The following is a 23,557-nucleotide window of genomic DNA, read 5'->3' as shown; positions in this document are numbered from 1 at the left end:
CACACAACTATAACCTGACATAGGAGACTTAAAACTGTTCCTGAAGGCTGTCACACATGCCCACCTGTATGTGCTTGCTTGTGCAGCCAAAGCCAGCATTTATTTGTCCCCACTTGCAATAGGCAAACTCCAGCTACAGTCAAGAGAGCAGAAGCACCCTACCATTGGCCTTGGTGACAAAAAGACGACCAACAAACGAAAATAAACCAGAAAAGCTCCACCCAAGTCATCTGTTAAAAATGACCAGAAAGGAAAGAAATTAATTCTAAAACTTCATTAAAGTTCCAAATCCACTTCACATAATGAATGCCTGTATTCCCTGAAGTGATTGTGCTATTCATGGTGTCGGTGAACAAAGAACACTGAGCACACTCCTGAACCAGTGCTAACTTCACTTACCTTTAAATACTTTCGAAAGAGTTAAGTGCAAGTCAAATGTTTCATCAGTGATGGGGGGGAGGGGGAACCAAAACCCCTCTTTAAATATTCTTTTGTAAGTAAATCCAAAACTTAAGAGAAAATTCAAATCAAAGTATGGGCTGTCATATTGCTTGAGACCTTATATTCCTCAATCACAGGCATAAGGGACTATTAAAACAAACTAAACTTAATTCAAGAAACTATTTCCCATAACCTAATTTAAAGTTTTAAACAAACCTCACAAGAGAGGAATATGTCCTCTACAAAATGTTCTGCTGACTTCAAAAAACCCCTGTATAAATTAGCACACATGAGCAGCAATTTCTCATGAATGTTAATATAACCAAACTAAATCCAATAAACATGAAGGGAGAAAAAATTGCAGGCAACATAGTTATTGCTTATCTAGAAGAAATACAAGTTAGGATAAACAGGATTTATTTTGTCCTGGTGACACAGCAGCAGTACCACTTTCAAAGTTCCATCACCAATGTTCCGCTGACTCCCAGTACAGTTTAGTTCCTGAAGCCCTTCTATTGCTTTTGTAAATATAGATGAGGTTATTTCCAAACAGTTACCAACAGTAGGTACTTCTCTATCTAAAGGAACAACACAGTACATTTAACTGTAGGCGTCCCAAAAGTCTTAATGCTGCATCCCTTCCCCCACTACCTGGGGTACACTGTCAGAGCCTAACACTCATCACATCGGACTGTATTCCATTGGAAGTTCACTGAAACAAAAAGCATCTCTAATACTTACTTGGATGGTGCCTCGAACACATTTTCAGGCCGTGAGAAATAAATTGTTAATTACTGCATAACCACGCTGGGGAAAAAATTCCACCAGTTAACAAGAAATAGTTGAAACTGATGATAGGTATTAACAGTTGATGAATACATATGCTTTTTGTAGGTGGCTCTTTACCATAAAATATATTAAGTGCAAGACCTTTGAATAACTACAAAGTCTGCTTTCCTAAGGAACTGTATTAATATTAGAACTTCAACATCTGTTCTTAGAAAATTTTAAAGTGTCTGAATCCAGCTAATTAGCTGGCACAATTACAAAGACAACTGACAGCCAATGCAACAGTACCTTCTAAGATACAAGGCTCTACAGCACTGATGACATACTGAAATTTAAATACCTCTTTATTGTCCCTGGAAGATCCAAACTGAATGGAATCTGATAGGAGGATGCTAACGTGTCATCCACAGCCTTGCTTATTTCCTGTAGCTCTCTCAAAGAAACACAGCCAAGTAAAGCAGTCAGTTCACAGTCCTGTGACTGAATAAGTCTATCTTGTTCTTCAATTTCTCTTCTTAGCTCTTGATCTTTTGCTTCTAATGCAGCCAGTCTTGCTCGGAGTTCTTCAATTTCTTTCTGTGTAGAACAGAAACCTGAGTTTACTATCAACCTGATAGAGAAACCCCTCTGCCACTAGAGAAATGCAGTACAGATCTCAGGAGTACAGTGAATTAAGGTTGTTAAGATTGAATGTTAAATTCATTAAATGAGAAGACATTCTGTTGTTGACACACAAAAAATTCTTACATTTATTTTATTTAGAAACTCTAGTCCACCCTCAGTCTGAAACTCCCTACCTCCATTTCAACACCAAATTTCAGGTTCCAACACAAACTATCAGTTACCTTTTTACATGGTTATTTCCTAAGTTAAAACCCAAAACCAAACAAAAACCCCAACCAAACCACAAAAATCTCTAATTCAACCACAACAGAATGTTGCTACTGACTGGCAGCTACAGTGACCAACCATCTGTTTGTCCTCCTGCAGAATATCCTTGCAATGGCTCCCACATCAGGCAGAGGGTACAAGTGGTAAATCACTGTCTGGCCAGTCCACTTGATTATTAGTATTTAATTAAAAGTACCAAGTCCCTCCCTTGACTCAAAATGACCCAAACTTCAACCTCAGCTGCACTTTTCTTGCCAGAAGTTCAAATCCTGCACATTACGATACTGATGTGTCTTATACATACCTGTTCAGTTTTGCCTTGCACCCAAGGAAGGGGCATCTTGTGAAGGAGTCTGGGTTGCTGAATTAATAAAGTTTTTTAATATATGTCTCTGGGCCAGAATTTGAAACATTAAAAAAAAAAATTAAAAAATGAAAGGACAACTACTTGCTCTTAAAGTAGTTGAATGCCATACTGGAAAATTCCATGGTATGCCTACATTTCTTACAGTCTCTGTGAACTTTGTAAGCCACTTAAAATATCCCCACACAGCAACAGACTGAATGTTCACAATTTTTCAAAGAACCAAGAAGAGGGGTCCCTGAAGTGTTATCTGTAGGCTCTCAACAGAAATCAAAGCTCTTAATTCCATGCTCTGACCATATTCTGTCCAGCTATAAAGAACAATTCAAATGAAACCCCCACACACACCAAACCTTTTTCAGGTAAATAAATAGGCATTACAAAACTGACATAAGAAATGACTCCACAATTTTTTACGGTAATTCACTACTTCATTTTATATCTGCAAAATAGCAATAAGAATATCTCTTCACCCAAAGAGATGTTATAAAGATAAAACTAAGTGGTTTTTATTCACTCAGATGCCACATTGATTAATGCAGTAAAAAGAGCCTATTCACAAATTAATAAACCTGCAACCAAAGGAGGGTTTGAGTGCAAACCATGAAAGGCTTCTGAGGCCAAATACCAAGTAATGAAGATAAAATGATAGTCTGAATATCTGAAGAAGCACTTTCCATCTTCAGCAATGTACGAGGCAGAGATCCAGGAAAAAAAAAAGGCATGCTCACATAATTAAAGACTCTCATAAAATAAATATACTACACACAGATAACCGACTGGCATTGCTTTGCTTTGAGTGCTTCATTTGAAAACATTAAAAGAATGCTAAGGTTTCAGATGTAATTTAAGTGTAAGTTTAGCTCACTAGCATGCGTTTTGTCAACAAACACATATTCAGGTTTGCTGCTCTTCAACAAGCTCCGAGTATCACTCAAAACAAGAAACAGCCCTTGCATGTTAAAAGGTTGACTAGTTCAGAAAGTTCAACTTATATTAGTGCTTCACACTAGATTAATCAATTATTTTCCTCCTTTTTGGGTTTTAGATTTAGCGACAAGAGAACACAGTGGTCCAGGTTTCAACCCACAGGCATTTGTCAAGAACAGAAGGGTCAGCAGGTCAAAAACATCAGTTTTGTTTCTTTCAGTCTCAAATCAGGCTTTTAGTGCACACAAAGGACAATTCTGTCTGTGTTACTGGCTTGGGAATACCGCCAAAATCTTAATAGGCCCTACTTAATACAAAGACCTTCATATTCTTTGAAAACATAGTAATTGCAGTCACTGCAATAAGCAACCTACATGGGAACAGAAAGGGAAGCGAAGAGAACATGGTTTTGCAAACACACTTTGAGCACTGAAATGTTTCTACAGCAGAAATAGACACCAGGAGCACACAATCTGCATTCACAGAGAGAAATCTGTTCTGCTTGGGAATAGTTTGCAGGCATTCTTGTGAGGATGGACATTTCAGTCAGTAAACTGGCATTCTCTGGTGTTCTTTTCCAAATATGCCAAGCCGCCTTTAATGTGCTCTTGATCAGTCTCCAGGGACAAATAAAAAGGACTTGAAGTCTCAGCACGGAGCAGCAAATGATAGAGTTTTACTTTGTGGATCTGAGTTTAAACTGAGACTTCTAACACAACAGCTAATCACTACTGATAGTAAGCCTCCAGCTTCGCTTACGGTCTAGTGTTCTCCAGGAAGTACAGACTGCAGTAAAAACATTAATATGTACATTTTAGATAACATCACATGTTCTCAAACCCGTGAACCAACAGGAGTGAGGATTGTAAGAAAAGGAAGGTAAAGTAGTGCTAAGGAAAAAAAAAATAGTTATTATTTCTGACCACATGGGATTTGGAGCAGAAGAAGGGCATCCATAAAGGATGCTGGCAGCCACCAAACATCACAGGTCAGCCTTCTCCAAAACCTCAAATTCATAATAATTTTGATCAAATGCTCAGAAATAACATGGCTGTACAACAACGTGGATAAATATTCCATAGTGTAACTACATAAGAGTGAAGATTCACCAGGAGCAAGTATAAAAACATTAGCTAGCATGGAGTCTTAAGTACAGCAATTTTCCAATGAACAGCTTGAAGTGGCTGGCTGGATATCTAGATTATCAAAAAAAGTTTACTGGACACTGATAATGGTTTCCTCTCATGGGTTGATTAAATAAATACAAGCAGTAAAAAAGGTGTTGACTAGGATAGGAGAGGCATTTCTTCACACAAGTAAGGTTTTGTGATGGCCACCTAAGATGCATTTCTCCATTTCTTTCCGGGGGTGGGGGGGGTGGGGGGAAGGGGGTGTTTGTCTGCATATACAACACACACAGATGAGTATACTATTGGATTTCCCTAAAGAAAAAAAGGTATCAAAAATAATGAGGTTTCAAGACAAGACCACAGGGAAAAAAGAAAACTAGACCTACTAGCTCTCTACGATGTCACACTTGGAGTATGACTGCCAAGGTTTAAAAGGACATGAAACAAAGACTTGTATTAGACAGTAACCTGAGATTTTTTTGAAGGACAGCGAAGAATGCTGAATTTTGCTCAAAAGGCTTGCAGATTTAAAATTGGACAGAAGCCATCTTAAGAACATTCCATTTGCCAAATTACCGCGTTGTGACATCACGTGTCAATGTAAAGTTATTGTTGGCAAATGCCAACTGCTCTGTGATGATTCCTTCATCCTTATGAAATGCATCAATCATCTTTCAGGAACAAAAGCTGGTAAATCATGCATTTATAGTCAATTCTCATCAGAAACAGATGAAAGATTGCTTTCCTCAAAACTTGTCTTCAACTAACTCCTGAAGATCAGTGAAATATGAAAATAGCAAATCAGAACATAAAGAGCACACTTAAAAAGATAATGAGGTACGTTAAAGCATGCACACAAGCCACTGAGCCTTCCAGTTCTGCTTCTCTGTAATGAGATTAACACAACTCCTGTGGCTGCCATCTCCAATCATCACTTAGATTATCAACTGGACTAGAGCCAAGCCTCTAATTGCTGCACAGAAGCGAAGTCACTATTACAATACATTTATTTAATTCTGTGAGACAGCTTACAAGCTTTTCCCCACATAGCACTGGTTCTTACAGACAACTTTGCAGTCCTGTTACCTGTAACCATTTCTTTTCTTGAAAAAGTTGGTTTCGTTTCACAGCTGAAACCTGCGTTCTCTCCTCAAAAGTGGATCTCCAAAGTTTATATTCATTTTCATGCCAATGCTGGGCTTCTTCATGTCTATCCCTTTGAAAAAAGAAAAAAAAATACAAAAAGCTAAAAATTATCCTAGCTGAGTATCAACATCTCAAAGACTACACAGATCACAATGCTACATGTTACCTTCAGAGTCATAACGCTTCACCACCAGAACGATTAAATCTTGAACAGATACAGTTAAAGAACAAGAGATTTTTTCCTTGGCATATCTTCCTTTATTATCTCAAACATTTACACTGTTTTTACAACATGCTGAAGGAGGAAAAAGGAAAACGGAAAACTTGTATCGCTTTAGGCTTCCTCCAGCTTTTTCAAATTTCAGGAATTTATCCATCACTGCTTTGAAAGAGACAAAACTAAGGCATGTAATTTCTATCAATACAGAGAAAAATCTCTCTTAAGACAGAAGTTTAGAAACTTGCCAAAGCCATTTTTGCAGCTTCTGTCAGCTTTTGGAGACTACATTAGAGATCATCTGGAGTGTTTGCTCCACGATGCCAAATTTTACTTCTCTGCTGCACAGCGAGTCCTTTCAAAATCGCAGTCAGTGGGATTCCTCACAGTGGTTGGTATAACTCTCAGCTGTAAATCTGTGCATGATTGGACCCCAAGGTAATCAGGGCATTACATTAAGTGTCAAGTCTATAATAAGCCTCTCAGAATGCACCTGCAAACAATGCAAGCCTATCCTGCCTCACATATTCCTGCAGAAGGGCATGCACGCTTGCGAGGCCAATTGCATTTCTGCGTCAACCTCTAGAGACAAGTAAGAGCATTTCCACATGAAGGGTACAGATGCATTTCACTATCTGCCTGAAAAGAGATACTCTTCTCAAACAAAGGAAGTTTTTTGAAGCATGATCTCCCATCGTAATCTTGCAAAGCAAATACATCCATGCCACATAAAAAACATGCATCATAAGCCTGGTTTAAGCATGATTATTCGCACAGTTATGATCTCCATGCACAGCTGTTTAGCAAAATGTGCAGATCAAAAGGTTCCCATCTCTTCTGCAGGACCATCAGAAGACACACACATGCCCTACTCCCTCACTACAGGCTGAAGGTGGTGCTAAAAATCAAAATAAAAGCCTAGCACTAAAATAAATGGCATTAAGACTTCAACTGAACTGACAGAGCTTTACAACCATTACAGATTGCTGTGGCTCCAACTGACCACCGTTCCCAGCAGCTCTGAAGCCACCCTCTTTTAGTAAGAGCTGAATCTTTCTGAACGCTGTACGCAACAGAAATTACTGAGCAGCTGGTCATTAAGTTAGGAAACATTCCACGATAAACATAGGTTATTCTCAGAACCTCCTTAAAAACCATCTGCTGATACTGAGGAAACAGAAACAAGATCTCTCCGATCTCAACAAACCTGAGTGATTGCACAAACACAGAATCACTAGGTTAGAAAAGACCTTTAATCAAGTCTATCATCAAGTCCAACCATTCCTGTCCTATGCTAAACCATATCTCTAAGTACCTTATCTACCCTTTTCTTAAACACATCCAGGGATGGTGACTCAACCCGCTCCCTGGGCAGCCTGTTCCAGGCCCTGACAACTCTTTCAGTGAAATTTTTTTTCCTAACATCTAATCTGAACCTGCCCTGGCACAGCTTCGTGCCATTTCCCCTTGTCCTGTCTCCTGTCACCTGGCTGAAGAGCCCATCACCCACCGCTCTTCAACCTCCTTCAGGTAGTTGTAGGTGGTGATAAGTTCTCCCCTCAGTCTCCTCTTCCCCAGACTAAACACCCCCAGCTCTCTCAGCCGTTCCTCATATGATTTGCCCTCCAGCCCCTTCACCTGCCTGGTTGCCCCTCTCTGGACTCGCTCAAGGACCTCAATGTCCTTCTTGTGGTGAGAAGCCGAGAACTGGACACAGCACTCAAGATGCAGCCTCACCAAGGTCAAGTACAGGAGTACAATTACCTCCCTAGACCTACTGGCCACACTATTTTTGATACAAGCCAAGATGCCATTGGCTTTCCTGGCCATCTGAGCCCACTGCTGGCTCATATTCAGCCTGCAGTCAACCAACACCCCCAGGTCCTTCTCTGCCTGACAGCTCTCCAGCCACTCTTCCCCAAGCCTGTAGTGTTGCATGGGGTTGTTATGTCCCATGTGCAGCACTCTACACTTGGCATTGTTAAACCTCATCCCATTGGTCCAGTCTGTTCAGGTCTCAAACATGATATTGTTCTTAAGACAAGCATCACCAAGGCTGGCTTCTACCACCTGTCCCCAATACCCTATGTCAATACTGAGTGCATTCACCTAAAAACTCATCTCATCACTTAATCAAGTAAAATAAAACCAGGGCATGGATTTCTGTCTCACGTATTCAACAAATAACCTGCTATACACAGTCCTCAATTTAAAAGTTCTTTATTTGCAAAAAGATGGGACTGGTTTAACTACTGCAGAACTGCAATGATCTGGTCTTCTGGGGCTAATCTTTTTAACTTTTCAGGTGAAAAAAACCCAAACTGGCTATATTTGGGTTGTTCCAATTCAAAATGAAAATAAAAACTGAAGCCTACAATTTTTTCTTGCATTAGCGGTCCTGTCTTCCACTCTGTATTGTCTAAAAATACTGTTGGAACAGAAACATTTTAAAACTCCTCTACTGAAGACCAAGGGTACATCAACATGAAAGTCGGGCCACAGACAAAGCAGTGTAAAAGGCTACAATATCCAAGCAAGAAAAAGGGTGTCACAACAGTCAAACTCAAAGAAAGAAGTGTGCACAAGACAGAAAAGTGAAGAGGATATTCATCTGACCCTGAAGAATGCCACTGCTCTCAGACCTGTACAAAGAGAAGAGTTGCAGATATAATCATCCAAAGAACAAGAATACTTTCATAAATGCATATTGTAGATTTTTAATATATAAATATATTTTATATACATAACAAAGGAAAAAATATGCTATGTATTTCAAGGATGCTTTAATGACCAAATTTTTACGACACCAAAGACACCTCTACATCTAAAGCCAAAATCATCACTACAAATCAATGCATAGAGTGGACAAACTTTAATGACAAAACACAGAATTTTCTATCTTAATCTTTAAGGACTGGTAAAACAGCTTCCTGGAGTTTCAGAAGGTAGGAGGAAGCAGTTCTGAGAGCAAAGTTGGTTTAGAACCCATCTCGTTACTAAATACTTTAAATAGAGACTAAAAATATCCTTAAAAGTTTGAAATACAATAATAAAATCCTGTTATCTGTACTGATTTTATCTAATTTTCATGGATATAAAAAAAGTTATACCCAAATGTATTGACAAGCACACTGCAGCCTTTACAGGTACAAGCTGCCAGCAAACAAAAAAGCTTTCTTCTTTAATTTACACTACTGTATTTGAGAATAGACTCCAATAACTGTGATGAATCCTCTTCTTACTAAGAAGTAACCAGTAGCACAGCTGAAGACAGACCTAGAAAGAGAAACAACTTTTTCTTCCTAAGCTAACTACCTCCCTTGGGTCGCCCAACACATCTCACATTCCCCCCAATCTTTGAAGTTGTTATCCCTTCAAGATAAGGCTGAGAATTTATTTTGGTGACTTTGTACAGTGCTGAGCACGTTACTGCCACCTAACAAGGGATGCATAAAAAGGAAGCTCCCAAAGACCTATGTATATCAAAAAAGAATCTGTTTTTTACTTTATATTTAAATATCTTTTCATTGCCTGAAAAGGAGCATCAGCATTAGCTCCACAGGGAACCACTGCTCAAGCTGCATTGCCGTTGTATGCTCAAACTGCCATGTCAAGGATTCAATTCCATTCCCGCTCTACATGAGAGAGAAAAGTCCCCTTTAATTCACCAGTTCATCATGATCAATATTTTTCAGGGCAATTCTGAAAGAATGGCGGGGGGGGAGAGGGGGCTGGGGAGGGTGAGGGGTGGCAGGAGCTTCACACGCTTCATATTGGTAGGTTATACAGTCCTTAAAACTCTCTGTTAGAATTACTCATAAATTGTATTTATCATTTTGAGAGAGAAGCATTGTTTTACATAATAAGGTATCAACAAACTTACCGACGCTCGGCAGCCCAGCACAATGCTGCTTGAACTTGTGCAACGAACCTATCCAAAAAGCTGCTGATTGAAGGATGCCTTGAAGGAAGCTGAAATTTTAAAGAATCTTTTTCTTTCTCCAGTTCTTCCAGTTTCCGTCTAAACTTATCAGCTAGAAATTAAATTTTTTTAAAAAAAGGTTATTTAACAGTGAGAAAGAAGTTCCATTTTACCTAAAAGAAGAAAAGAGGTCAATCAACAAAAAGTAAAATCCACCATACAAACTGATAAAATGTATTGGCCTGTTTTGCTCAAGGATTAATTACTAAGACTACAGTGGAAAAACATCAGATAACCAGGACACTAAGGTACTTTCTTCTACGACAAGGATAAAACCACAGGCTTCCCAGCACATTCACAGAGTTAATTTGGTAAAGCTCCAAAGAACTGACTTGAAGTTATCATCTGTGCTCTTTCCCTAGCATAACTGCTCTGAATTTGATTCTAAGAATACTCCTAACTCTTCACTGATCCAGTTTTAAAACAGTCTTAAGTGGCAGTTACGGATTTAAAGTCTGACCTTTTAAAAATCTGCATTACGAGGTCAAGAACTGAAGAATCACATATGATATCTCGGCAATATATTTCCAGCAGAAAATGCATGTGCAATTATAGCAATCAAAGAACGATCTCATTCTAGGCCCTCCTGAATTATGCTTACTTTAATCATCCAACAAAAAAAATTTACTTTCAACATTAAAAATAACAGTGGTCATTAAGAGAGTGCTTTGACTCTACCATAACTCCCTACATTTCTTAATCACTTCTCTATCTAAAGTTCATTCTTCTTTGTTTTCTTTCCCTGGGTAGAAAACAAAGGAACATGTTTCCAGTGACAAATTATTATTTCTGGTACGCATATTCTCTATTAATTATAGTGCCAGTACACCAGCAAAATCACGTACCTGACAGATAACGAGCCTGGCTGGTCCAAACCAGAGCACCTCTGATGATACATTAGTCAAATCACAGAGTTGTGAGCTAACCCACAAATGGAAACCCTTTAGAGTTCAGTATTTTCCTTGTGACCTCACTGCCTACAATTTTCCATGATTAACTTTCCTTCCCTTCTAACATTTTCAATACAACACAGTACTATTAGAATAGCATCCATCTGTGCATGCTTTTTACCGCTTATTTTCTTCTGTTAACCTCAAAGGGGTTTTAAGAAGGGTGTTTATGCTTGCTGCTTTAGGGAAATGATCCATTTTTACAGTAATCTATCATTAGTATTGATCTCCCTTCTGCTTCTGTGCCCATGGGGTGGAACAAAGACACAGAATGTACTAATGAGACCAGATCTTCTCCCTAGGCCAGCTGACCATTCCAGGAAAGTTAAACTCCTGTTGTTGTTGTCATTAGAGTATAAAACCCTGCCAGAAGGCTCTCACTGAAGTGATCACCACCCAAGCTGCTGCAGGGCCCAGGCCTTGCCCCAACAATCACATGTATACACACCTACATGCTCTTCTTGCAACACAGAAACATCTTTTAAAAGGTGGAGGTGAACCACATCTGCAGTGCATTTCTCAGGGGCCACAGCTGAATGGTTTCAACCTATCCCCAATCACCACAAGGAAACTGGAATTTGGGCCTGGATGAGACTGAGCCCATACTTTGGCCAGAAAAAACATATCAGCATTCACATTGTGTGTGGAATTTCAAACACAGCCATCAAAAATACCACTATTACAAACAGAAAAGCGTTGGACTGTGACCAATGACCACTGGATGCCAAAACACGTGGAAACACCTCCTTTTACTCAAACCATTCACCATTATGCTTCCTGTGTTACCCAAGCGGGAGTTGCAGCAACCCTCTACAGTCATTCAAGGATGTTGTCATTGTTCTTTCACATAATTATGCTCACACTGCGTTTGTGTGTCCAGTTGTTTCACCATTCTAGTCCTACCCATCCTGGCCCTAGGAACAGGCTAATTTGAGAAGGAAAACAGATGAGGGGATACACACGCCAATTCACTCTCTCACTAATTCTTGGCTTCATACACTCCAGTCCGTACAGAATTCAATTAGTTTCGATTAACAGACATTTCTAAATAATTTGCTTCCTGCTATTTTATAAGTACAATTGCTGCCCATATCTGCTCATCACCTCCCAGCACTAAATGATGGTTTATCCTTTTCAGCACTGTAGTTGGGGGTTATATTTCAAGAGACTCTGCCACCACTGAGCTGAACACTGCAGCACTCAACTTTTAGGCTCCTCTTCTGCAAAGAAGACCCTTCAGTTTGACCCAGCTGGTATCTTCAGGGCATGGGAAGACCAAGGCACCTCAGTGTAATCTGCAGAGCTGGGAACTATATGCAAATAAGGTTTATCTCAGCCAGCTTTCCATGCTGCAGCTCAAGAGAGATCTGGATCAAGATGAAGTAACGGAAACGATCCCGAGTCTAGCAATTAGGATGTGTGAAAAAAGAGGACAATAAGCAGGGTTCCTTGATCTAATGGAGCTAAAGAAGGGTAACTTCTAGTACTATTACATACCAGAAAACTGCAAAGAAAGCAGTAATACAACACTTTTCACCTCCCCTCAGAACTTGGGTCCTCAATAGCTGCTACTGAGTTGCAGCAAATGAGGAAAAACATTAGAGACAGTAAAGCACTAACCGCCAGTGTTGGTTTTCAGGTCAACCAGCTCTCAGGAATAGCTCTGGCAGAGTTAAGATTGAGACTAGCAAGATCAAACGTGTTCTCCTGAGATCCATTCCCACCATATTTAGTAGGATTTTCCAGCCAAGAAGCAGACAAAGAAGCCCTTTGCTCTTCATAAGCTATCAGACTCAAGGACATCACATTCTTTTATCTTGGTTTTAGTCTTTCACACATGTTATTTCAACACAGAAAAGACCTTTCAGGATCCCAGAGCTCACTGATGGACTAAGACACCGAAAGAAGTCACACACACTCAGATACCTCCATCACACACAAGGGCTTTTTGTTCCTCTGTTCCATACTTAACTCAAAATAAGCCATTTAACACACAGTTTGTATGCAAAAAGCAATCCCCCTATTTGATGAAGTACTTAAATGAAGGACCTACAATATATGCAATAAATACAGTTTTACAGAAAGGCATTTGCAATCAGGCTCAATTCTCTTTACTGGCCTTTTATTTCACTGCATTCTGATGCTAGCTTGCAGCAGTCCTTCAGGTACCCTAGACAAAGCTTCTACCTCAATGCCAACAGCAAAAGTTAACCTTTAAATTACACTCCATCCCAATCTGTTACTGTCTGGTGCACTTCAACCATCCAACTCAATTTAAAGCCAACCCAAGGTACAGGCCTGGAAGATGCTAACTGCTGTTCTCATTAACAGACAGCAGTCGGACAACACTATTGTCTCCAAAGATCATGTTTTGTAATAGCTTTGGGCAAAGGAAGCAATTTCCATAATTTTTAATTGGCCATATGAGAACATCTGGCTACCTCTCTACTTTTTACATATTCTGGTATTAGTTTTATTCCCTTGAAGAGAAGGCTCACTTTATCAAAACTATTTATCATCATTTAAAAACATTTAAGAAAATCATCACAGTAAGGACAGAACATCATTTGCTGCATACTGCATATTTATGGTTATCTATGTGTGTTCTTTGCTGATAGGTGAGAAGACAATACACAGTGCTATTCTACAAACTGCTAGACATTATGGAAGTGTTTCTCAATAGATGAACTAGAGAAGGCCATTTGATCCTGTAAATCCCCTCCTCCTTGCCCTTACTTCCTTCAAAGGCTCTAAACTGGCACTTGTGCAGGGTTTACATGCATAAATAACACACTGCAGCCCTAAAATCTTTTTCTTAGCTGCTAGATACTTCTCTCCAGCATTCACTTTCTTAAAAAAGCTTCCAAGATGACTGAAGTGGATTTGTATATTCAACATCAAAGATACGGTTTCCTGTTTTGTAAAGGAGCCCAGCCTGTCTCCAACCACACACAGTAGCAAGTCTTTAAAGAGAAGAGACTAAGAACCAGGGTGCAAAGTGCCCCTTTACCTTGATACTGCTGCCAACCATCGAATGTCTGTCAGCTGAAAGACTTCATGAGCAAGACACTACCCCTAGATCACTTGACTACTTTGAGGGGAAAAGGGAAGAAAACTAAAGACGACAAAAATATGTAACAGATGGATATCAACATGTATCTACTGGAAGCTTCTCTTTTCTCAGGTTCTCTATGGTTTTGGTCTCCAAAATATACTGTAACAGAGAATTTCAAAATGGAATTGTGAATTACATAAACATAGATCCCATTTGGTAATTTTAAACCTAAAGTCTGATGATATTATCATGATACTTTTTTTTTTCTGCAAATAAAGCAAAACGTTCCTCCTTCACTTCCCCTGCGTGTTAACAACTTCAGCATCATCATGTTCAAATTGCATCACTCATTTTCCAACACAGAGCAACTTACATTAGCTAAAGCAATGCTACAAAGGCTAGCAAGTGAAGAGTCTAATGCCGAGCTTGAAGACGTGACTGAAATACAGCTGGAGAACAGACTAGTAAGCAAGGTGTCTACAGCCCAATTACTAAACAAATTAACATCCAGAAATGACATGTGAAGACATACACTGTGATCTGACATGAAAGCGTAACAAGCAAGTGGAGTATGTGTGTGCTCTTAATTTGAGAATAAAATAATTAAATATTTAACAGCACCAAACCGATACACAGAGGAAGATATTCATTGCAAGTTCTAACACACCAAACACATCTAAAAGGGAGCTTTGGGTTACATTTGGACAGTTGAACAGCTGGCCCTGTCCACATACTGTCCAGTCACCAGTAGGGACCAAAACTTTTTCTACCTTCTGTTCAGCCCTGCATACGGAAACCAACAAAATAAACCCAAATGTCTCAAACTGGATGCCTGAGCAAGGCTGGCTCCAAGAAGGCATGTGGCTAAGGGACAGACACTGGAAGAGCCTGTTGGAATGACAGGAGCAACAGCTGTACCCAGACCTAGGCCTACCCTTCTGACTGCATTGACTAACAGGAACAAACCTGCAGAGCAAACCAGTTCAGTGGTGAGCAGCCAAAAAACACAGTTCAGGGGCTTTTGCTTCAGACTAGGTTTAGTGTAGTCCCATGAACCGAAGGCCAGTTAGTAGTTGGAGCCCCTCAGGTAAACCTCTAGAGCACATCTTCAGTCTTCGTTCCACCTGAAAGGAAACCAGTCCGTGCACTCCACGACTGCTCTACAGAGCAGAAGCAAAGTATGGTAAATGGGACAATTGGAAGATTCCCTTTAAAGGCTCACACCTAAGGTGAAGTAAAATGGTCTTTGGTCCAGAGTCCTCGGAATACTTCCAGCAGTCAGTGGAAAAAGTAGCTCCTGTAAGCGGAGGCTAAAACTTTCCAGACAAGGCTATAAAGCTGCTGGGTACCACAGTTGTGTTCAGTTCATAAAAGACTACAGCAAAACACAAATGAAATTACCCCACTTACCCATCACTTCATTTTTTCATTCCAACCAAAAAAGCACCTTAGATTTCACAAAGTGCTCCAGCTGGGCTCCTGAACTCTCAAGACGACCCTGAGGAACAGCTCAGCAAATCAAACTCCTGGCTGCTGAACATCCTTTAGAGTCAGAAGCAACTGCTACAGAAATCACTGCAAAGCAGGAGGGCTTTGTGAAGAACGCTACAACTCCATGCTTCTTTGTGTTGGTACTCTTAGTGCAGGTGACAAACCCTTCTAATTCTTGCTTTAACCTACCAAAATGATTGCCTCCCATTCTGGTGCTAAAGTTACACTATTAACCTGAAGAGTACAATAGAGTAGGTCTCCTGCATTCCCAGCCAGACCCAAGGCATTTGAGTAGGCAAAATGCACAGCAATGACCTGATGTCACATTTGATGCCACAGGCTTCCCCTGCTGCAGGCAACATCAGCTGCCTACTGTCTCTCCATTCCTTTTCTTTCCTAGCAACGAGACACGTAATTTGGGTAGGGGAGGAAAGGGAAGGAAACCTGGTACTCAAAATAGTCCCTGCAAGAGAAGCAACAGAGAACAGTGTCTGGAGGATTTCTTACAAGGATTGTCAAGCAGCCTCTTTGTCTCCTAGCAAACTCTGCATTTTCTCCCTATCAGCCCACATCAGTTACAAGTCAGGAAATTCCTGCATCCTTAGAGCACATATAACACTTCAGAATTTAATGTACTGAATGCCAGTAGACAAGGAAGTCTGAAAGCTTTAAAAAAAACCCTCAAGAGCAAACACATTTTAGCTGTTATACTTCTTATAAAAAGAAGCTTGACACATTGACAGATATCGATTTTCCCCCTCTAATTCATGTTGAATTTAAGAGCATTCATTTAGGCTTTGAACGAAAAGCTAAATTCTCAGAAGTTTCACCTATGCTTCCTCCAGAGTGCAACTCCAAGCTTCCCACCTACAGTTTACATCTTAACACCAAAATGTCTATGCTGTATATAACACTTCTTCCCAGAAGGATGCCAATGCAGGCCTAGCGAAGCCTTTCAGCACAGATTTTGACCAGTGCCCCTATGTCACAGAACATCCACAGCAGCAGCACTGCCGACAGGTTGCCATTCAGCTCTGTAACGTTCTTTGTCTCTTAGTAATAACAATTAAATGGAGCAGTGATTTATGGACACAAGCCGTAGGACTCAGTAGGTTTTGTGAGGATGTAGGTGTACAGGTACTTGCAACATCAGAAGGAAGATAAGCAAGAAGCCACAAAGCCAGAAAGGCTTTCCCAGCACACCTCTGGGAAGGGAGAGGTTGAGAGCCCAACAGAAAACATAAGAGTCCTGACTTGGGTGATTAATCTCTTAAATTACTTGGCCAACATTAGAAAAAAATTGTTTTCTCATGTTTCTTTCTCATTATCATCTGGCAATGATGTAGCCCAAACTATCCTCACAGCTCTTCTTTCTGGGCTGAGTTTAAGGCACATCAGGACTATCTGGATAAAGCTACATTACAATTCCCTGTAACATGGCTATCCTGCAAGCAAAGTAGCTGTTATTTGCCACTAGCATCTCACAGAGAGGCCTCCAATGGAGGCTCAGACAACAGAAAAAAAATCCCCTTCCAAGGAATTTACAACCAGCAAATGACAGTCCAAGAGACAAACCGAGAGGACAAAGCATCAGACATACAATATGGGGAGGAAATTATGCACAAAAATTTCAGTGTGCCAGTAGGAGCTTATTCTCCACAGCTCTTAATCTGACAACACTGAAGAACATTATGTTTTTACGATATTTTTAATACGAAAGTTTTTAAGAGTAAGAGCATCCTAAGTGGTTTACATTACAGCATAAGGTAGCCACTTCCATCTTTTTCTAAATGCTGGAGTAATTACATTTTTTTTTAAAGTGCCTGACACACGTAACAGTTGCTGAAATAGCAGGCAGCTCTCTCTATGTGGCAGCCCCTTGCTTGTCTTTGTAACTGCATTAAAACAAAGGCACGATTCCAGTGTCTATCCCATACAGTCCTTATCTTCAGAAATGCTGCATCTGTAAATTACTTCGAACACCACCAGAGTTTTAATGTGTAATTTTTTCCAGACATCATTTCTGGTTTAGTCAATTCACAATACAAAATAAGCAGTGCCCTGTTGACTGTTTGCTTTTCATAGTCTTTCATAAACATCGAGTTTCCGATGAAACCCCTGAGATGCCTACATTTTCAATATGACTCTACAATAAAAATCATTTACAGGAACATCAAAAGATACATTAAAGCAAAAAAAAAACCAAGCTGATTGCTGGTGCACTTTATTTGATATCAACATTATTCTGTAGGCAGTGCTGACAGTACTGTCACTACATATGAAATTGTAGAGAAATAAAGAAAAACACGTACCGCCGATTCTACGCTAAATCTGCATTTTTTGAAAAAAAAAGAAGTTAAGGCTATGCAGCACAATGGTATAGATGCCTATTAAATTCTACTCTTAAAACAATCCCTCAAGACAAGGAAGCCAGCAGAAATCAATGCCGAGCTCCTCAACTTGCAATACAGCTCCTTCTTTTATTGGAGATGGTAGAGGAAGAGCTTTGGTAAAGGTTTCCTCATCAGCACAGTTCACATACATGAACAACTGTCAGCTGTACATTCATGTCAGTTGTGGACAAGTCAATCCTAGTTCACCATGTCCCTTTCCTTGCTCCAGAAATCACTAAGCCAACATCTGCCTTTCCTCACTGCTTCTGAATAAATGCTATGGGTTGATTAGAAGACAGGCCAGTCAATTAACAGTGAAACAATACAACTAATTGCATTATATTCGTGACATACTGGTCGATTTTATAAAGCAAGTTCTAAATAACAAGAAATTAAAAAATCTGATGGTCTACAATGAGCTTTTACATCAATGATTTTATAGCTAGAGACACAGTCAGATTATGTTGGGATTTTTTTTATTCCAGGATCTATTTAAGAACATATTGTGAATCTAAAGTGCTTTGTTCCAGCTGTCAAACAAAGAAAAGGCTCCTTTGTTATTGCCTAACCTGAATATATTGAGAATGCCACCTCAAAGCACACCATTTGAAAGATAGATTTTTTGGGGGGAGAAAGTCATCCAAAACCAGTACAGATAACATAAGAAGTATTCTGCAAAGGTTTAGCTTCATCCTTTAAAAGGCCATGCTGTAAAAAAATGCACAACAAAGCACCACAAAGTCTAGGCTAAGACACACCAATATAAGTAAGTCTAGAGTTGCTTTATATTGAAGTCTGAAAGAAAACAGCAGTGATTTTAAAGTATGTTGTATATTATATTATGCAATATTCCCCAAGTACTGCAACATGTGAAGAAATCAGCTTGCAGTTCTGCTTAAGCCACCAGCTACAGATCAGCATCACCAAAGCAAAAATGCAATTAGGCATTATCTTCCTTCTGTGGCAGGGCACACTGATGAAAAGGCAGCAAATATTCTTTCTTACAGAATAGATATTACAGAGGACAATACAGAGAATATAAATACGTGCAAACAACCCCAAACCAATTGCTCTGAAAGCTGCAGCAGGGAACTCTACGAGGAAACCTGACACTTTTCTCTAGAAGCAAAAGGGGAGAGAGAAGTAAAGGAAGGTTTTATGGCAAATGAGCTGAAAACAGTACATCCATTCATCATGGATGGGCTCCTGGATGCCAGAATTTTGCTGCCAGCAGACAAAGGTCACAGATATGCCCCTCAGAAAACAACTCTGTACTGGAAATTATACACTTTCACAGACTGCTGTTTATGTAAACTCATCTGAAAACTCAAAAATACCCCAGCCCAGCAGGTTCTTACTCTAAAAGTGATCTAGTCCATACAGTAGGACAAGAAGGCTCAGAGGGCTGGCAACTCGGAGGTACCATCTCTCCAAAACAGTTCTATACCAACACAGCTTGGCAGAATCAATGCACCCACCACATTCAACCCGCCATGGAAGCTTCCAGACACAAGGAAGGTGGCAATTTTGACAAGCTTAGTCTTGGAGCTGCCCAAATTCCACTGCCAGGGAAAAAAAAGAATAAAACACCAAAACACAAGACAGGCAACCACCCACACTATGTGGGATACTGTAAGAAACAAACAAAACACTCAGATGACTTGCTCAAAAGCCTAAGATCCTACAAACAAAGCACTGTAAGACTATCTCAGCATTCTGTTTCCCCATCCTCATCCACCCCTCAGTACTTCCGATAATTTCAAAAGAAATTTTGTAACAGCTCAAGAGAATTAGAGGAAGACAGACAACAATTAGGAGATGCTTTATTTCCCTGTAGGGAGCTCACAAAACAATCTATCCATCTGCTTTGCATTGGAAAGACTAACACGAACACATGAAAGGAACTAACACAGAAAACACCACCAACATAGGCACATACATAGGTATATTTTCCTTATATTTGGCTTGCAAAACATTAAATGCCGACCCAAACATCACAGAAACCTGTATATCATAAGCACAGGGTTAGAAAAAAAAAAGTTAAGAAAAACAGTACTTATGGGCACAATCAAGTCAGCCCACATAGAAAAAGAGTAACTTTTCTTAGTCCAAAGTTTCTTTTTCTGCATCTGCACGTACCTACATTTTCAGGAAAAAAAAAAGTAGTAAGGATATACAGCAAGGTTTCATAGAAAGGGTTCTGCCCATAGCTGTGCCAGGTGGCTTCAAGTCTCACTCTGCATATTCTCTCTTGAGCAGATTCTATAATGCTGCTACAAGATCTCAGATGAATTAACCCCACCTCTTTCAGCTTCTAGGTCCTGCCTGTAAAAAGGTAGATAGTAACAATTGCTCCACAGGGGCTTCATTAAGCTTAATTAACACCTGCGTGAGATCTTCAGATGAAAGGATTGCTGTAATTACACAATCTGAACTGCTTCTTACATAAGAAACCTTGTATTACCCCTTTCATAATTTGACCTTTTCTTAAGTTGGTGCCCTTTTGTTCTTTTACAGGACTCTATTCCCTCTGAAAGACTATTACCTCCTGGAGTCACCTCTTAATTTTCTAATTTCAAAAGCAGATAAATCCCAGGCTCTTACCTATATGAACAAAAGGGATCTTTTTTCTTTGGGTTTTTTTATTATTATTATTCTTGTTCCTCTACCTTCCTCCCTTTCACACACTCACACTCTTTACCTTTTTTTCACATTTATGATATTCTTTTTATCCTGGATCTGCAGCTGTCCCCACTGACCCAGCACAGAGCTCCTGGAAACATTTCAGGCATAAGAATAAAGAATTACCCCCCAAGCACACAGGGCAGCAAGCAGGGCTGCATAGCAGGATGTCAGAAGAGGTCAGTATGGAGGAGACCAAAAGGCTCTCTAAGCAAGTTCCACAGCACTTTAACTCTACTTTAGTCCCCCTCCAGGGAAGCATTTGTGAATGAGACAACACCCCATCAACCACAAAACAGTCAGAGGCCTGGGTGGATTGCACTTGCACAGGGTCAAGCAGAACAAACCCAAAGGACAGCCACTGCAAAGCCACCCAACCTCCTCCAGAATGAGATCCGCAGAACCACCTCTCAACATCTCCAACCTGAGCGGAGCACAGCAGTGCCAAAGCGCCTTTCCCAGTCCCCATGCTTTAAGCTATGGGACTTCAAAATTTGAAGTGCAGGCTCACTACCTTCTTCCAGTCCAAGCCCATAAAGTTTCACACTGCTTCCAGAAGCTTCCCCACCTTCTCATCGGGGCCTTCCCAGACTGGAAATTAAAGCTGCCACAGACACAGGTACCGATCAAGACGCAGGTTGAAATGGGAGCCAGGACAGAAGGGGAAAGAGGAGCAGAGTGGAACTCTGATGGGACTCGGCCTGTAAAGGCAGGAGCACCTGATAGAGCCAAGATCAGGGGAGAGCTTCAGCTTTTGCCACACTCTCTGGAAAAGGTTCAGAAAAGCAGGTGCTCCAGAAAGGACAAGAGAATTGCCATTTGAATACAAACCTACATACAACAGACGGGACATCTTTCAAGTACTATCCCGCTGCAGTCCCCAGAATCGCAGCTCACCAGACACAGGTTCAGCTTCCAGTTCTGGAAGTTTCCCGCCTTCCAGCTGAGCTTTATAGCCATCTCCCACAAAATAAACACATTAAAGCCTACTATCTCCTGCACCATGTCTTAACTACAAACGAAACACTGCAAGAAATATATTTTCATTAGCATACAGCTTCACAGTAACTAATTCTACTTTCCTCACCAGTTACAATTAAATAGTATTGCTACAGTAGCAAATTCTGCTATGAATTTCACTCTATGCCAGTACACCCACACCTCCTGTTTTACCATAGGAAAATAAACCTTGCTACTCAGCTTCCCCCCTTGACTCCACCCAGCAGCATCCCCTTCTACTGAAATTGTCTTTTAACTAAAGAGTAAGGATTACATTAAGTATCTAAAGAGCAACCTCTACAAACATCTTTCTTTTTCCCTTCCATATACCTCGTGCAAGTGCAGCAGAAGATGGTTGAGCTGCTTTTCTCTCCCACACCCAATTCAGCTCCTTTTTAATTTACCTCAACTGGACAGCTTGAGAAGAACTGTGGTAAAATATGTAGATCAGACAGATGGTAGTTGCTGCTCTTTTATCAATCCTGCTGCTCAATAGTTTAAAAAAGCTGTGATAATTCATTACTTGAATAGTCTCAGATCCTGGGTTCTACTACAACTTTGGCTTACCCATTTTGTAATTGCAATTATTTTATTTACAGGAACTATCAGAACCTTCAACCAGGGCAGAGAGATATACTGGATTATGATAAAACACCTGAAATAACTGACCTGTGTTCTCTGTTCTTAATTTTTTCCTCAAGAACTACAATCCTCTCCCTATTTTATTTTGACAGATTCAAAGAGCAGCTGACCTCTGCGCTTTGTGGCTGGAGGAGTGGGGCAGCAATAGCTTAGCTCTCTCCTTTACGGTTCACTTTACGTTATCCACCCTCACCCCAGCATCTGCTCATAGCTCCCCACTCCTCACCACAACCAGAACTCTTCCCAGAACTATATCTGACCATTATTTCTTTAATAAATAACCAAAGAAGCTACTCATACATATATACATATCCATCTTTGGGTGGGATACACATACATATATACAAACACACACGTCTATACACACAGCCTCCCACCCTCTTGGGAGAAATGTCTTCTTTGTCACATACAGAAAATTGTTTATCTGACCTTTAATCTTCTTCCTTTTACAGACAAAGGTGTTAAGGCAAGAAGCAAGGTTAAAAAGTGGAAAACCATTGTTATTCGGGTACAGAGCAACCAAGAGAGGAAAAAGGGGTAAACCAATAGACTTTACTCTGAAATATCATTATTTGACTACGTTTTACTAAAGTCTCCATTAATCAATGTTCAAATTGCAATTTAGGCAGCAGTCATTCCTAAGCAAGTTGTTCCTTAGTGATAGAAGATATGCAAATAAGTTCTATCACGATATTTACTAGAGACTCCACATTTCAACACCTATCTTCTTCCAAACAATAAGCTCCTGTCAAGTTAGTGTTCCATCAAATCTGTCAATTGCAACTCATTTGGTGCTACAGGACAAGCCGACACATTGCATAAAGGTCAAGTGGAAAAATGTCCCTTCCACTACATCAATGTCATAAATTGGTAAAGATCACTCCACCCAATAATTGCTACTACACAAAATAATTTTGTTGCAATCTACATGACAGAGAAGAAAAAGCAATTCAAATCCTTCATTTTTTTCCAGTACATGACAAACAAGCATTGCTGTCATTCTCTTGCAGCTTATACAGTCTGATGAGAACAGCTTAATGCACAGGCTCTATAGCTTTCATAGTTACATCAATTATAATACACGAAGTTACATGAGGACAACTTTTCCATAAAAGTATGAAAATTAAAGTGCCAGCATTTATTGATAGCAATACCTTATAAATCTGAAGCTCCAAGCATGACAGAAGTTCAGTGGGTTTTACAGTCTTTAATAAAAACTCTGAACACTGTAGTATGGCAAGTGATGATACAGCCATTTTCTGGAAAGCCTGAAGCAGACTGGAATAGCTTGCCTGCAGTTAAAATAGCAGCAAAAGGGCCATGGAGTTTAAAGCAAACAACTAAAAACCCCACAGAAATGTTTTGGGGTTTGTTTTGTTTTTTTCTTTTAGTTCCCTATTCCTGTATAATTCATTCTCTCTCATCAAAACTTTATTCTGCTTCTCCAAAAAGTAC

The 23,557-nt window shown here is 40.0% G+C and overlaps 1 protein-coding gene across 1 annotated transcript in view; it reads right to left on the bottom strand.

The window, feature by feature from the left end:
• Positions 1 to 23,557, bottom strand: part of DISC1 (DISC1 scaffold protein) — a gene marked incomplete at its 3' end in the record, with an annotated part of 185,823 nt that overhangs the window by 135,839 nt on the left and 26,427 nt on the right. The window contains exons 3-5 of the mRNA XM_084261835.1: positions 9,792 to 9,942; positions 5,632 to 5,761; positions 1,571 to 1,806 (exon numbers count right to left, since the gene is read on the bottom strand). Coding sequence (XP_084117961.1) covers positions 1,571 to 1,806; positions 5,632 to 5,761; positions 9,792 to 9,942 — 517 coding nt within the window. The remainder of the gene's footprint in view (positions 1 to 1,570; positions 1,807 to 5,631; positions 5,762 to 9,791; positions 9,943 to 23,557) is intronic.

Source organism: Gallinula chloropus (assembly GCF_964237585.1).
Source record: "Gallinula chloropus genome assembly, chromosome: 3".
Taxonomy (NCBI): Eukaryota; Metazoa; Chordata; class Aves; order Gruiformes; family Rallidae; genus Gallinula; species Gallinula chloropus.
Note: the sequence above shows the minus strand (reverse complement) of the source record. Positions and strands in the feature narration are given on the sequence as shown.